The sequence below is a fragment of the Anoplopoma fimbria genome, chromosome 24 (genome assembly GCF_027596085.1).
Source record: "Anoplopoma fimbria isolate UVic2021 breed Golden Eagle Sablefish chromosome 24, Afim_UVic_2022, whole genome shotgun sequence".
Lineage (NCBI taxonomy): Eukaryota > Metazoa > Chordata > Actinopteri > Perciformes > Anoplopomatidae > Anoplopoma > Anoplopoma fimbria.
Genome location: NC_072472.1, coordinates 9465045 through 9481885, shown reverse-complemented (window position 1 = coordinate 9481885; position 16841 = coordinate 9465045). Strand labels below are relative to the sequence as shown.

The 16841-nt window shown below is 37.0% G+C and overlaps 2 protein-coding genes across 3 annotated transcripts; both read right to left on the bottom strand.

Annotated features, from left to right (window-relative positions):
* Nucleotides 1–2310: 2310 nt before the first annotated feature.
* On the bottom strand, nucleotides 2311–5925 carry endou2 (endonuclease, polyU-specific 2). The gene is made up of 6 exons (XM_054626352.1): nucleotides 5824–5925; nucleotides 5097–5202; nucleotides 4293–4414; nucleotides 3687–3799; nucleotides 3096–3246; nucleotides 2311–2565 (listed from the first exon to the last, which is right to left on the bottom strand). Exons 1-6 carry the CDS (start codon nucleotides 5923–5925, stop codon nucleotides 2311–2313), a joined length of 849 nt encoding a protein of 282 aa, XP_054482327.1.
* Nucleotides 5926–8863: 2938 nt separating this feature from the next.
* rnf14 (ring finger protein 14) lies at nucleotides 8864–15490 on the bottom strand. Of its 2 annotated transcripts, none has more exons than XM_054625840.1 (9): nucleotides 15428–15490; nucleotides 14669–14827; nucleotides 13668–13798; nucleotides 13263–13452; nucleotides 12398–12783; nucleotides 12043–12271; nucleotides 11016–11188; nucleotides 10702–10832; nucleotides 8864–10586 (listed from the first exon to the last, which is right to left on the bottom strand). In XM_054625840.1, exons 2-9 carry the CDS (start codon nucleotides 14817–14819, stop codon nucleotides 10526–10528), a joined length of 1452 nt encoding a protein of 483 aa, XP_054481815.1. In that variant the 5' UTR covers nucleotides 14820–14827; nucleotides 15428–15490; the 3' UTR covers nucleotides 8864–10525. The 2 variants fall into 2 exon arrangements, with proteins under 2 accessions (XP_054481815.1, XP_054481814.1); XM_054625839.1 differs by lacking the exon at nucleotides 15428–15490 and adding an exon at nucleotides 15144–15394.
* Nucleotides 15491–16841: the final 1351 nt, after the last annotated feature.

Genomic DNA, 16841 nt, shown 5'->3' with positions numbered 1-16841 from the left:
CCACATGGGGGGGGCTGGTCAGCATGATGACAGACTGTGGTCTCCGCTGTTGTTTTCATTTATTAAAAACAATCGTTAGGATAAAACTAAACTAAGAAACAAAATAATAATAATAATAATAATAATTTATTTATGTAGCACCTTTTACAAGTGCTTCGACAGACAAAGGCAGCAAAACTGTGCAATAGATGAATTCTATTTATTAATTCTCATTAATTATTATTATATTAATTTATTGATCCCCATGGGGGAAATTTGGTGTTGCAGCAGCTCAATTACATAGAAACAGATAATAAATACATATTATACAATTAAAATAAAATAAAAATAAAAATGTACAGTATATCCACATGGGGGGCTGGTCAGCATGATGACAGACTGTGGTCTCCGCTGTTGTTTTCATTTATTAAAAACAATCGTTAGGATAAAACTAAACTAAGAAACGAAATAATAATAATAATAATAACTTTATTTATGTAGCACCTTTTAAAAACAAGGTTTACAAAGTGCTTCGACAGACAAAGGCAGCAAAACAGTGCAATAGATGAAACATTAAAAACAATCGTTAGGATAAAACTAAACTAAGAAACGAAATGAAATAATAATAATAATATTAGTAATAACTTTATTTATATAGCACCTTTTAAAAACAAGGATTACAAAGTGCTTCGACAGACAAGGCAATACTAATACACTGTGCAATACAATAGTTATAATAGTTTCTGTCTGTATATATAATATTTCAGTTACTGTGGATTCCTTACTGTTTTTTTATTGTTTTTTTTATTGCTCATTTGCTTATTTATAAGACTTATTTTTGATCTTGTTTTTTTACTATGGCTCTTGTTTGCACTATCCTCTATGCTGCTGTAATCCTGTAAATTTCCCCACTGCGGGACTAAAAAAGGATTATCTTATCTTATATTATCTTAAGGCAGCAAAACAATGCAATAGATTGAAACATTAAGAACGATCGTTAGGATAAAACTAAACTAAGAAACAAAATGAAATAACAAGTGACAATTAAATAAACTAACAAAATAAATAAAATCCAGTGAAATGGATAAACATAAAATAGTAAACGAATATAAGATAAAATAGTATAACCAAATAAAACAAAACATTAAAACGACGACATCACATAAAAGCCATTCTGTAAAAATGTGTTTTAAGAAGTGATTTAAAAGAGATTACTGATTTTGCAAGCCTTATCTCCTCAGGCAGGTCGTTCCAAAGCCGAGGGGCCCTTCAGTAGATTTGTATCATGAAGAAATATTACAATTTCTATTTAAATATTGACAGCTCTGATGCTTTTATTTTGAAACCACAACAGTTTTTATTTTCATTCTTGCCAGCTTGATAAAGGTCTTTCTCGCCAATCGATTGACGTCATTGGCCACAACAAACTCTCTAGCGCCTCCATTTGGAACAAAGTGGAACTATCAATAGCATTAAAAACTACTGGTGGAATTAGCTAGGAAAATTTAAATGCTAGGAAAATGTTAATACTAAATAAAAGTCACACATCATCTGTACTGGAGGAAGTACTCAATAACACTGAAATGCTCAAGTTTCAAGTAAAAGTCCTGAATTCAAAAATGTACTTAAGTAAAAGTACCTCAATATGAAATATCAAAAAGAAAAGTACTCGCTTTGAAATATTGCCCATTTTAGAATAGTGTTTATCATGTTACTGGATTATAATTATTGCCGTATTAATGTGTTCATCACTTTAATATTGCAGCTGTTAATTGTGGGGCTTATTTATATATAAATGTATCACTTGAATATAGACATATGTTGAGAGAGAGAGAGACAGACAAACAGAGAGATGGAGAGTGAGGGAGAGTGAAATATAATATAAAATAATATAATATAATATAATATAATATAATATGATTGAGAGAGAGAGACAGACAAACAGAAAGATGGAGAGTGAGGGAGAGTGAAATATAATATAAAATAATATAATATAATATAATATGATATGATATGATATGATATGATATAATATAATATATAATACAACATAACATAATATAATATAATATAACATAACATAATATAAAATAATATAGTATAGTATAGTATAATATAATATGATATAATATATAATGTGTGTCTCACTTACTGTTGAAGACACTCTCAGAATAGGCATCACTGTGCAATAAAAACAAATGCAATCTGGTCTTATAAGGTTTTATTGTATCTTCATCTCAAATAAAAAGACAACAACAATACCTGTGACACTTTGTATGCAAGCTCATGTGTTGGAGAAGTTGTGTCTCAGATTGATTTCTAGTCAAGTTACTAGGTAGGCTTCCTGTACTTCAGGAGCACAGGGTAAGTGGTGCCTATGTGCTTTTGGTTGTAGTGGTGGCAAACAATCTCCACGTCGTAGAAACTGAACTGTACTTTGACGCGTTCGTTGGGCGAGGTGAGGAAACAGAGGGTGTAGAGGGCGAACTCAAACTCGGGACTGACGCCGACGAAGATGCTGCCCTTGGGCTTTATGCCGTCCTTCCAGCTGAACTGAAGGGCCATGATGTGTTTGTTCTCGTCAGGCTGCGGTGAGAGAGAGAGAAAAAGAAATTGCAGGTGAACAAAGAGTTATATTCAAGATAATGGTGTCAGTTGGGTGTAGTGCTCCATGCAAATACTTTGGTATGCAGTGTGTTGCATGATGCCTTGAAACTGCAGAGGAGATTGGTGAAAGAAAATACGCAAATATGATATGAAAATGATACACTGTTTTAAACTACAGGAGACTCCTTTTCATGTTTGAATGGAACATTTTTAATATCCCGTGATTTGCATTCACGTTAGACAGACAAAATACAGAGAGCTGAGCAGAATGAGAGAGGGAAAACGTGGTCATAGCAGGATGTGAGGTTTCTCATCACTGTGCAAGAACCATGATGTGAGCAAGAGATTAGACTGCAAAGAGTGCAAGTCAACTTGGGCGGAGTAGAGGAGGTGAGAAAAGGAAGAAAGATGATACATTTCAGAGATACAATACAATACAGACACAATAGATCTGAAGATATATTCATTCCCCATTGAGGTCCAACCTAAAATCAACAACAACACCGTACCTGGGGTGAATTTGCATTGACGCTGTAGCCTTTGTAATCAACGTTGCCCAGCTTCTCTTGCAGGTAGAGCTGGATCCAGTTGTGAAAGCCGATGACAGTCCCTCCTCTCGTCTCTCCCACAAACACATGTTCAAATCCAGAGGAGTCAGGCCTGGTGGGAGACAGACGGACACATTCGCTGATTCGTTGTAAAGCCGATGTAGTGTAGGCTATCGTTGCAATATTGTCAGTTATTTCTTTCTCACTTGTTCAATGCAGACACTTTTTTTCTTTTAATGTCACCAGCTCATGGTTACGCCGCAAGCTCAGTTAATTTGAAGGGCAGATGGGGCCTTATAACTCTCACCCTAGCAGCTTGGCATCTATTAAAACGACTAAATTGTATTAACTTGTGGGCCACTGGGACAACGTGTGGTGTTTAGTGGCTGTTTCCTTCCTGAATACACGCAGCAATAATGCATTTTTCAGTAGTTCACAGCGATTCTGACTGGATGTGTTAGACAGAGGTTTCTCACAGTAAGAAGGTTACCACCACAGTGCCAGATTCCACCAGTGAAGTTATATTTAGGTGCTGTGCCAGACTCCACCCACCTGCTGGATCCTCTCCTCGCGTAAAGTTCAAACCAGATCCTGTACAGCTGCTCCTTGAATTGTGTATCATCCTCTGGAGAGAGGTGCTTCTCTACTAGGTATCTATGAGCTAACTGCAAACAAACAAGAATTTACAATAAAATGTTGTCATTTACATCTTCAGCCACGCTTGAATCACAACTATTTGACAGATTGCCAGTCACTTTTTGTGCAGACAATAATGGTTCCCAGACAATCAATTTAACTGACTTTCATGACCCCCTGACTTTTAAATCTTCCACCATCATCAGGTGAAAATCTAACTGCAAAACTAATGATATCCCCATTAGCCTCTAATGTACTTTGTCTTTGTTGATGATTATGAGTAAATGTTAGCAAATTAACTTGCTTAATTAGAATGTCTTAGCATGTGTGTATATTTGTATTATAAAAGTAATCATTTATTAACAATTCAATCACTGTAAAAGTCAGTTTGATTGAATTATATGAATATTAAAAAAAAACGGTGCAACTCTTAATTAGTTCTCTTAAATGTTTTAGTAGAAATGGGCCTTTAAGAGACACAGCTGGAGGGGAGAGTTTATTTCCAAACGTCCCCACAGGTACCTTCATAGTGGGAGTCTGAATGATGGCGTCCAGGAACTTGTGATTCTCCGCCACCTCCTCAGGGGTTACAATTTCTGGCTCGCCGGTGTCACTCACATAATTATCCAACAGGGAGATAAAGGCTGTAGAAACAAACACAGACACTCTTCAAAAGGGGATTTTGTTCAGTCTGGGACATGGATATAATGACAATTAAGGAAGCTGATTATAGTATAGACGGGAAAAAAGTCTCAATACAGATTTTTGTGTCTACTTGGAAACATTTGTTTTGAAAAAAAGCACCAGCTCAAGTAACCGGGTGAGGAGCAGTGAAGCAGGTTGCTAGAGAACATGGGAAATCCTTCTTTTTTTCATTAGGGCAGCTGCCTCAGAGTGAACTCTGAACACAAACTGTTACATAATTCTTTAATAATTCCCTTTACAGCTCTGTGTGAGGGCAACATGATACACAGCATAAATCTGTGAAAACATCAAGGGAAAAGAATTGGCAGATGAAACGTTCCTCAGAAGTTATCGTGACATAGGAAGATGTTAAAAAGCCAGTGGTTATAGAGGAGCATGTTTCTGCACCCAGCACAGTAAACTCTGCATGCTCTGTGGTTATGCAACATGCCACCGTTCGTCATAAGGAGATTATGAGTAGATGAAGGAGCTTTACTCTGAAGGGAGGCGAGGAGGAGGAGGAGGAGGAGGAGGATAGTATCTAACTGGCAAACGGTTCAGTGGAATGTGTGAAGAGATTACATCAATTCAAACATTTTTGACGGAGCATTTGTGTTAGATGAAGAAAGATGATTCACTTACCCAAAAAAGTCTCCTTTTTGAAAATGTTCTCATCGACAAATGTAAACAGAGGAGACCCTGCTCCATCATTGTTGTCGTTGATGGCCATGCTGGTTTCGGCTTTGCCCTGCGGCATGAAGAGAACCACTCAAACTTAATAACTGGACTTTTGCGAATATTTCTGGCACATCTAAAATGCTTTTTTCTCCTGCTTTCTTACATTGTGTATGCTGTCAGAGCTACTTTTGAGACATGGACGCACTTCTACAGAGTAAAACAATAACTAAACCACCTACAAGTAAAGAAATATAGGTGATATAGAAAAGCTGCTACCTCAAACAAAAGGAGCAAACATAATATACTAACACACCAACAGTAAAAATGTTCTGTTGTCTAATCTGAGTTGGCAGTTGAGATTAAGACCACATTTCCCACAATCCTCACTGCTCCCTGTCACATGTTCTTTACCTCTCCAGTAGGTCTTGGTTTTTTCTATTCATATTGAAGTTGGAAAGCTTATACAAACTGATCTATCCCTTTATATAGCATGGGTATAAATGTTAATTACACATAATAAACAGTTGTAAACCATGATTAATGAAGGGAGTGGCCTCATGTCTGGGAGTGTGTGTGTGTGTGTGTGTGTGTGTGTGTGTGTGTGTGTGTGTGTGTGTGTGTGTGTGTGTGTGTGTGTGTGTGTGTGTGTGTGTGTGTGTGTGTGTGTGTGTGGTGTGTGTGTGGTGTGCACCTGCAGGGAGATCCTGTAGTCTTTTCCAGGTTTGAGTCTGTTGACGTCATTGTCCCACAGCTCCTGCACCATGGCCGACAGCTCTCTGTCACTCTCAATCATATTGGATGTGTTCTTGGTCCCGCAGTGGATGAGCTATGGGTGGTCTGGTCTCACTATATGTCTCCTACGGGAGAGTTAATAAAGCTTGGTGTTAACAAAAATACATTTACAATTTTGAAGTATGTTACACTTTTTAGGTACCGGTACTTCAAGATAGCTTACTTGATTATTTCAGAGGTAAATTTTGCAGTTTTAAGTTGTTGATATTTTGTAAAGTTGTCATATGCAAAACGGCTGATGGGCTAGTAAAACATGATGCATTGCTAAACATTTTGAAGGATGTGTATACTTTTTAGATCACTCAATGAGTGTTGTTTTTTTTCTGTTAATTTCTGTTGTCAACAAAGACTATTCCAAAAGGGAAAATCTTAAAATGATCTTCACATTTTATTTCCGAGAGATTTAAATTCAGTAGAAAAATGTCAGTGTGTCATGGTAGTCTAGAACTGTTTTAGATCTAAAATATATTTTTGTTGGTTTACTCACAAATCCATTCTTACTTGAGATTGTTTTTGACTGGGTGAACACATAATAATATATGTCACTTGTGTTTCAAAGAAAAGTTTATTGATGCAACTATTTTCCTTCAAAATGCTTCTGCCTCTCAGAAATGAGATCACCATACACAGAGTGTACTGTTGCTTATTTATTTTACATCTCACTTATCTAAAAGCCAAGGTATCAAGGTTGGCAGAATCTAAAAAACACTCAGGAAGAAAAAACTGTGTGAGCTGTGTGAGAAAGAGTCCCATATTTGTTTTGTCCTGAACATACAACAATGATTTACAATAAGAATGATGATGTTCCATGACATAACAAAAAAATGAAATAAAAAAATGAAATATTCTGGTGTAAAAGCATTAATCAAATAATTGGAAATGCTGTTTAATTTTGATGTGTTTGAGCTAACTTTGTCTCTAAGGCCTGGAAAAAAGGCAAGATAGATTATTTAATTAGTATTTTTCTGTTTTCTTTAATATAATGCTGCATGTTTCTTGCCTGTGATTTATTAAATTTGTTGTAGACAGGAAGGCCTGAAAATTATTCAAATTGCTTTTTCTTTTTTGGGGGGACTTTTGTAGTATTGCTTTAATATGTCTTGTAATGAATGTATTAATTTGTATTATACTATCCCTTGCTAGAGATGGCTTTGATTTATACAGATATTTATTTCAGAATTTGAATCTGATTAATAATAGAAAGCCATCGTATCAAAAATACCACAATTAAAATGCTTTAAGGGTTATTTAGCACATGCTTTTTAGATAGACAAATTGATTGATAAGTAAAGTTTTATAAATAATCACAAAACAGTGATTCATAAGTTAATGTGTAGTCCCCAGCATTGGAAAAACATAGTAGTTTCCCCAGCCAGACAGCTCAACATCACCAATGCATTCCACAAAAACATGGCCGACAACAGAACACACACATTCATGACAGCAAGTTCTGGGATCTTCAACACCGCGGGCCCGAGCCCCAGGCCGCTTCCCATCAGCCAACACATCAGAGATCCACTGACCTTTTTTTTCCTTTGAGTCTCTTCCTGTTTTTTTGTGGTTCGGCGAGGAGAAAGGAATCAGGGATTTTGAGGGTTCCTCTGTGATGGTCAGGTGCTGCTGCTTGTGGTTTCCTGAGAGCAGGTGTCTTTATGGGCATACTAACAGTTCAGTCAGTCAGCCAGCCAGTCAGTGTATGGTGAAAGACAAGCAGGGGCTGGGGGGGGGCACGAGGCCGGGGATGGGACAGGACAGGAGAGAGGGGCCATTTAAAAAGGGTTATCCCCTGTCAGCAACTCTAGCCAAAGGGATTACACAATGTTGTCGTCTCTTTTCAATCTCAGGCTCAAACGTGGGCTCTTTGTTTCTTTAGTATTGCATTGTTCCCCTTGCTGTCACAGTGTAACCTCTGGATTACAGGGTAAATGTGGGTCATGTTTCAGGTAACAAGGTGTTGTAAAAGCTCACTTAAAGCACTAAACAGAGCTTATTTTTTAATCGAACAGAAAATAATCAATCGTGTTAATATTTCTGATTTTGCAGTTTCATTCTCGATCTTAACTCTGAATACTAAATTGAGGAAAACTGAAATGAATCCGTTAGAACATCTGAACAGGTTCCATCAGGTTAGAAAATTAATTTATCAGTATTTGCCTTTTAAAAATGTGGAATTACTGTTGTTGAATAATAAAAATATTATTTGAATGTCCAAATTTGTATGTATTCAAACATTTATTAAACTTTTTCAAGTATTTATAATTTTATTTTTTTGACTTTTTGTCTTTAAACAACCATAAAAAAGTATAGTAGAAATACTCCTGTACTAAATTCAGTTTTTTCTCACTAGACATTTACCAAATCACCATTTGACAATAGCTTTCAGGAAATTGGACTGGAAGCCTTAATGTGGTCCATCTTGGGGGTGTACATTTCTTTGGAACAACTTAAAGAGTATAACAGCTTAAAATAACTTTTGAAAACCAGCAATAAAATGTATCATGAACTCACAGCAACTGAAACTGTATTATTGTTCTGCCACTGCCGTAAGCAAATACTGACCGGCAGTATCTTCTCCTTAAAATGCCTTGTTGGAGCTTTCTCTATAGGCGCTTTTTTATTACAGATGTTTTGTGTTTTAGTATAACTAGTATTCCTATGATCAAGCGAGCCACTATATTAGCTTTCTGGAGCTAATGAGTTGCTCTTACAACATTATCAGTAACCGTTGTCTCTTGTGGTCTCTACTGGACTTGTGTTGTACTTTTGATATTTTACTAATGAATCTGTTTCTTCCCGGCATTAATAACAATGTAACTTATTTGACAGCTATACTTTTTGAATCCAGTGTCTTTGTTACTAACTAAATTGAATACCTTTGCCCAAACTCTTTTTTTCTGTCTTTCAGTTTTAAATCCAATGACTTTCATCGACAAACTGTAAAGTGGTAACATTTATTTGGACAAAACTTATGCTGAATGCATTTTAACAGGAATCTGCAGGTCTCAAATGATTCTTACATGAGACATGAAGTGACAGGCGGTCTGCACTGAGGGGAAAGTGAATCCATGTGCATTTCAAGACTGAGCAAGAGATTGTCTTTTTAAGTCCACACCTGCATTCATTCTAAAAGTGGTCTGCACTTTTGAAGCATTCAACGTTGATGAAGAACTGATTTGATGCAGGGTTCAACTTCAAACAGAACAGCCTCCTTTCTGATCAAAAGCTTAAAAAAAATTGTAATAAAATAAAGGAAAATAAATTAACATTCTCTAGATATTATCAAGATCATTTGGCCTCTCTTTGACACTTAACTTTGGCAACATTCAAGTAACAAGTTGTGCAAAGGAGGGCGTGAATAAATCATTCCTAAAAGTCAGGATTGTTTACAGTCAGGATTTCCATTCTCACACCTCAGTCCCTGAATGATTCAACACACACCATGACCACAATCCCAGTAACCCCATCAGAGGATTGACTGTCATGAACATTTACTGCAGTGTCCTCCATTATTCTGTATTGAAAAATACATGCAACTCAAACTAATTAGGAAACCCAATCTCGTAAAAATTTAAATCATATGACATACAAAGGTAAATGAACCCATCTCAAGAAAAAGTAAATCCAAACATAATTAAAGTAAAAAAAAAAAAAAATGTACATCCCGAGAAAAGATGAAAAAAAATGTTGTGTTTCCGATTCTGGTAGTCAACCCGAAACCAACAACAAAGGCTATGTAATTATGTAATTATGTTTGGGATATCAATCTTCAGGTTAGCCCACATTGAAGTAAATCCTGTATCAAGGTTGTGTGTGTCTTGGTTAGTTTTTGAAATTCACTTCATTATCCACCTTGAAGTTTGTCTGAAGAGAAGTTAGCTGTTAGTTTTGGTGTCATAGTTTTGACATATGACAGAAGGACAGCCAGTGGGTAAATACTGAATATGAAAAAGAAGAGCAAACACAGTCCTTTTTCCCTACAACACTTTGCTAGTTGCTAGCTCATTGTAAGCAAACACCTTGACTTGGCCAAACTGAGTCAGTGGCTCCTGTATCACCTGTTGATCATTACAAGCCTGTGAATGTCAAAACTCATCATGAAACAGTCCAAATAAGGAGAGAGTAGATATTAATACCTAATCTAGAATATAGTAAAGATAGACTTACATTTCTTTTTGTTTCTTTTGAGTTTTGAAATAACAGTCCAGTCCTATGACATTGTCATATCTAAACGATTCACAATCACTAACATTGTATTCTTGATGTTTTTAAGAAATGCTCTACTTTTACCAAAATGACCACAGTTGTTTCTTTATTACTCTCTGAGATAAAAAGCTAAAACTGTACTTGCCATTCCTGAATATGTTGTATACATGAAATCCGGCATATATATATTTAGTATGAACAATTTACACACAGACGTTGAATGTTTTATACCCCAGAAGCCTGATCATATTCAAAACATAATCTGCGGTACCACGGTACATGTTGTAGTGGCACTGTTGAGCTGATGCAGGCATAGTTAGTGTCAAAGGTGAAGTGATGGTAATGGGAGATAAAGTGCATTCAAATGGAGCATTCAGCAGTGAGGTACTGCACAGGCGTCAGTCCTCCTCATCACTCCAGAAGGCATCTTCGTCTTCAAGATCCACACCTTGGAAGAGTCTGCGACAGAAAAAACAAAAGGTCAAACGTTATTGACGTACAGTAAGTGTCTACTTGTGACTACTTAGCTGGAGTGGTGAACACACAAAAACAAAATTGAAACAACATCACTCACTGGTTATAACAGGGTGAATGTGGGTTGTTAAAGTGACTGTACGGGTTGACTTTGCTGAGGAGGCCCAAACAAAGCCAACAGAAGTATTGTTTACAGGAGGTACAGGTCATCTTATTACAGCCATCAGATTTCTAGAAAAGACACAGAGAAAATGCATTAGCAGGAGAGGACTCAGCAAACATCTACTGTCATCAAACAATAATAATATAAGCAAAATAAATGTTATTTTCATTTTCTAAACGGACAGCAGTGACCCCTGGTGATGAAGTCAAAGCCTGCTCTAACTGAACTGTGACCAGCAGGGGGAGCCAAACCTGTATGTTGGTTCCACAGCGGGGGCACAATTTGCAGTTCTCATTGAGCCAGTCTCTGCTAAAGGACTCTTCCACTGCTTTCTGGATCACCCTCTTCCCAAAGCGTTGCTCCATGAACTTTTTCCCAATAGCTGTGGCTGACAGGTACTCGTCTCTAAGGTTACGCAATTCCTCTGTCGGCAGAAAACAGGGAGAGAAAGTCAGGGTTGACATTAATAAAATGTGTCTCCAATAGATTTTTTTTAACTTTTAAACCATCTTTTAGAAATATTCCACCATTGCAGCACCTGAAAAAAAATATTATTCACAATGTATTGACCCACAAGGGACTTTATAATGTGTGTTTAGCTTACAAAATTGAGCATCACTACCGTACATTTAGTTTTAGTTAAGTAGAAGTCAACAAAACCAAATAACAGCAACAGTGGTATCTAGAATACATAATCCAATTAGTATTAAATATTGCAAAAAATAATATTTCATGAGAGTCTTAACTCTATTTACCCACAGAGATTCTTTTCTTAATTTACACTTTCGTAATCAGCATAACTGTAGAGCTATGGCTGGTGTTGTTCGTTCAACATAAAGTGCCAAATAGAATGAAACACAAAAAAACAGGACTATGACTCACATTCATGCAGACATGCAGCAGATCAAGATGAGAGGGTGATGAGAGGGTGAACAGTAACTTGATACTGAATTTAGAAATATGTTATAACAAAAAAACTAGCAAAAATATAAAGTAACAATTAAGTAAACGTGTTAGAACCAGATCAGATATGGCTCTCAGCTCATACTTCTTTCTGGGGCACAAACCCACACATTTCAGTCTCTCTCTCTCTCTCTCTCTCTCTCTATATATCTATATATATCTATATCTCTATATATATATATATATATATATATATATATATATATATATATATATATATATATATATATGGGTTTTTTTTTTTTTTTTTTCCCTCTCTCAATAGAGAACCTGTTGCTACAGCTTGAATAATTCTATTATTTTCAGTTATATTACCTGCAGAAGTTTTACAGTGGGAGAGACCGTGATAACCCAGCTTGCACAGGGTGCAAAAGGCGTACTGGCAAGCCGCGCAAATCCCCATGGTTGAGTCTGGCTCTACCATAACAGCGGTGGCGCAGGACTGGCGGGGACAGTAGACCACGTCGGCCATTAGGTCCAGACTGGACTGAAGCAGCAAACGGTCATAACGTGCAAACAGCTCCTCATCCACCAGCTGCTTTACCTGAGAGACGAAGACAGAGGGAGGCAGATGGTTCCTTCTCTAAAAAGGCACTTATTCAACAGTAAAGTGATTTAGGATCGACAATCAAGCACGTTCACACACACATCTACTTTACTGCTCTTTTACCTGCGATGGATTAGCTATGGAGGTACATTTGGGCTCAGGGCAATTAAGGCACTGAACGTTGCCGTCCCGTATTTGGATCTGGAAGTATTCAGTCATGCAGTCCTTGCAGTAGACATGCTGGCACTCCTTAAAGCAGAGGCAGTTTGAGCCCAGCTTCTCCACAAAGCAGATCCCGCAGCCGAACACCTTGCTGTCAAACACCTTCTGGCGCTGCTCCTCGTCAAAGTTCAGGAGCTGAGGTAGGAGGTCGGCACGCGGGTCCATCACCAAAACCGCCCGCGTATCCATTTGAGAAGATGATGAGATCTGTGTTTGAAACTTTTCCTTCTTCGTTTCTCTTTTCTTCTCCTCTGCGTTTTCAGGAGGACTCCCACACTGCGTCAGAGCTGAACAAAATTGAAAAACGAATTAATTATTCGAAAAAACTAACTAAAGACATTTGGTTTAAAAAACAATGGTGAGCTACACATTTTCTAATGGAGGAAAAATGCTTGTCGAGAAGCGATTTTACTTTACATGTAAATTGACTGAGGACACTTACATAATGTGCTTTAACCAAATAACGCATTTGTTTGAGACACCAGCAATTATCTTATAACAAATTATGCATTGTGAATAAATATTAACTGTAAGTGTTGTACCCAGCGAATCTACAGAATAGCAGAAGAGCATATTAGTGTTTATACTGACTTAATATTTCTTTAAGTTGAACTGTAAATAAAAGGAAATAGCTAAATATGATCTACTTTTTTATAGATAATAAGCTGGTATGACTATTAGAGAGGTATCTTATCTAATGCAGAAGCATCCACACAAGCAAAAAAGAAAAAACAACACCATTAATTTAACAAAACACATAGTCTACCTGTCGCTGCTGGGTCGGTTTTCCTGCGCTCACCACCTGCCTTACTTCCTCCCTTAATGACTTCAAGCGGAGACTTGATGCCCAGAAAGTCCAGAGCCTCCTCTTTGAGGAACTGGATCCACGTGAAAAGAATCACACAGCCTCGGTTCTCCTCGCACAGCTCATCCAGACGTCTGCACAGAGAGCTCATCTGAGGAGGTAAAAATGGAACAGATATTGAGAGCGATCAATGGTAAAGGAGACTTTCTTTACCAACAATGGCCCCTTTTTCAACGTGAAGCCACTCACTTTTCCTTAGTCGCCTCTCAATTTGAATACTTAATCAAACCTTGCCAGCACGTGCGGGTCGACTTTTGTAAAGTGATGCAGCGAACAATTATTTAAGCCACCACGATTTTTCTTTACCTGCGCTCTGGTCATCCATTTAGAGCTGAGGGTGAAGATCGGCGATGATGCGGATGGATAGTCTGCAGGGAGCTCAAAGTTGAGCACCACCGGAGGTAAGAAGCAGACATTATATTCAGTTTGCTTCTCTCCTGCAACACACAGAGAAGATACAGTTACATTCCTAACGGCAGGGAGACAAATACAGTACCAGTCAAAAGTTTGGACTTCTTCAAAAAGAATAAAATAAAACATATTCTGGTTTGTTGAGCATTTGTTTGTTTACCACATAATTCCATATGTGTTCCTTCATAGTTTGGATGTCTTCAATATTAATCTACAATGTAGAAATAATAAAAATAAAGAAAAACCATTGAATGAGAAGGTGTCCAAACTTTTGACTGGTACTAGATAGATAGATAGATAGATAGATAGATAGATAGATAGATAGATAGATATCTTTTATTCTCATGTCATGCACAAAACATGCCCAACCCTCATTGGTTTACAAGACACCAACAGGCCTGGCAAATAAAATCTGCTACAAAGAAGGTTCCTTTCCTGAAACAAAACTCAAATTTTTCATAGTCATCCAGCCAAAAGAATTCAACATAAATGGAAGTCATTTTACTGAAGAGGACATCCCTTATGTCCTCGTAGACAGGACAGTAAAACAAAAAGTGCATCTCATTCTCAATCTCCCCGAGCTAACACAACAAACAGATTCTGTCCTCCTCTGGAGTGGAATGAAACCTACCGGTCTCTCGGGCTGGTGGTGATGTTCCCGAGTGTACCTGTGCACATAGGGATCTTTGTCTTTTGCTTAAGTTGTACTTAACATAAAGTTCTGCATTATAGTTATTCTTTATAAGACAATAAGTTCGTAACTTTGGTACTGTACATGTGCCTTAATAAGAGTGAAAATCATCAACAAAATACACCTAAAGTGCCTCCTACATTCACCTTCCAAATGAGTTCCTCTTAACTGGATGTTATGTCTTGACACATTCAGACAGATGTACCTTTGACAACTACTTTGAAACCAGGAGGGAGCTCCAGGCAGAGCTGGATCTCTCCCCCCTGGGCCGACTCAGCCTGGTGGAACTCCTCTTCATCATAGATACTCGCCAAAGCAAGCAGCTCGTCCTCCTGGGCTTCCTTGTCCTCAGACATTTACATTCCTAAGAGAACAAAAACAATGAGGTGACAAACACGTGTTATTATTATCATTATTATTATGAGAATCTACCAACAAAAGACTAAAATAAACCATTAAAACAACACAAGAAGGCCTGACACAGAGCTGAACGATACGTCAATAGTGACAGTGGTATGCGTGAACGCAGCTCACGCAACTTTGCTGTCACATAACGTCAAGCCTTTGGCCTCAGAGTTAGCACGCTAGCTAGCTAAGCTAACGTAAACTTTGTTCGTTTTAAACTTTGATAATAATATTAACCTCGCCAGAAATAAAAAAAAATGTTTAAAAAAACGCACGTGTTGTTATGGACATGGGGGGGTAAACTGGCAAACTTCACGCCAACACACGGTTAAGCTAGTGAACTATGAAACTAAGTTAGCAGCAGTGCATTCGAGCTAGCTGGCTAGCTAACGTTAGCCGATGTAAACAGTGGCTGCAGTCCGAGCTTCCGTCCTCCTGGAACTTTGCCTCCGTGTAACCATGGCAACGCTTCTTCCACGCTCCTCGGTGCTGCGCTAACGTAAGTCGACGTAAATGCGGTAACGCAGCGCTAGTGATGAAAACATAGCGCGTTTCTCACCTTTTTTCAGACCAAAAAATGCTACTGACTGCTGCCCTCTGACTGGTTCATGGCTGAAGGCAGTGTGGGTGTGACAGCGCCGCCTGCAGGACTGTTAATGTACTACATGCTTCATTCATTCAAACCATGACAATAGCGACACATGCGTTCATATTTATTTTTTGTTATATTTTATTTTTAAATATTTTTTATATTTTTTAGAAGCTGAATCATTGAAAACAATTTTATTTAATTAGGTTTATTTTATTAATTAACAAATATCAGATACATCCAATGCTAAATGCTTTCCTGACATTATTATTATTATTATTATTATTATTATTATTATTATTATTATTATTATTATTATTATCATAATCTTGATTACTTTGTTTGCATGACTTAGGTCAGCAACTGACATTTATTTTAATAATTGTTTAATAATGTTTTATTTTGGTGTTTCAAACCATGTTTTCATATTTATTTTTTTTTTTTTTATATTTTATTTTTATATATTTTTAATATGTTTTAAGCCCATCTGGGTTGATAAATCCAATGATCTTTCCTGACCTGATTGTTTGCATGACACCCAACTGCATTTATTTTGATAATTGTTTAATAATGTTTTATTTTGTGTCAACTCAGGCACCCCTGCAGAGTCAAACTCTCTCCTCTCCACTCCCTCATTTATTTTGGTTTAATAATGTTGGATCACCTGATTGGCAGGCACCTCTGTGGTGCTTGGTATTTGATTTTCATTTATTCATTCATTTATTTATTTTAATAAACTTACATGCAGTAAAACTTGTGTCCATTATTATGTTCTGTGTTGAGCCAGCTGTAATTTAATATCTCTACATATACAGTACCAGTCAAAAGTTTGGACACACCTTCTCATTCAACTACTTTGAAGAATCTAAAATATAAAACATATTCTGGTTTGTTGAGCATTTGTTTGTTTACCAAATAATTCCATATGTGTTCCTTCATAGTTTGGATGTCTTCAATATTAATCTATACAATGTAGAAAAAAATTAAAATTAAGAAAAACCATTGAATGAGAAGGTGTGTCCAAACTTTTGACTGGTACTGTATATTCACTGGATTATTTGTTTGTGAAAAATTCACATCAAGTTACTGAAAATAGAAAAAAAAGAAGAACCAGCAGTCATATTTGAGAAATTGGGACCAGTGCAGTTTTAGCATTTGCATCATTGTCTGGTAAAATTGCATAAAATGTCTTCCTTGTCAACTTTGCCTACTATGATTGAGTGAGGACTTTTTTTGCACAAAAGAAAGAGTACGATCTTAAAAGGCACCACATATATGCTCTCCCTAATAGTAATCCTTTTGTGATTAAGAATGAGAAGCAATGTTTTCACAGTGACAGGGTGTTGTAGTGTGTTCAATAATAACAACGACAAATGTCTATTCC

Excerpts from the sequence above, each read along its gene's own strand:
- endou2 (XM_054626352.1), bottom strand. The coding sequence starts at position 5,925 with ATGATTGAGAGTGACAGAGAGCTGTCGGCCATGGTGCAGGAGCTGTGG. Across the intron at positions 5,203-5,823 it reads ACTACAGGATCTCCCTGCAG|GGCAAAGCCGAAACCAGCAT; the intron begins GTGCACACCACA and ends TTCATGCCGCAG. Across the intron at positions 4,415-5,096 it reads CAAAAAGGAGACTTTTTTGG|CCTTTATCTCCCTGTTGGAT; the intron begins GTAAGTGAATCA and ends TTGTTTCTACAG.
- rnf14 (XM_054625840.1), bottom strand. The coding sequence starts at position 14,819 with ATGTCTGAGGACAAGGAAGCCCAGGAGGACGAGCTGCTTGCTTTGGCG. Across the intron at positions 13,799-14,668 it reads TTTCAAAGTAGTTGTCAAAG|GAGAGAAGCAAACTGAATAT; the intron begins GTACATCTGTCT and ends TGTGTGTTGCAG. Across the intron at positions 13,453-13,667 it reads AATGGATGACCAGAGCGCAG|ATGAGCTCTCTGTGCAGACG; the intron begins GTAAAGAAAAAT and ends TTACCTCCTCAG.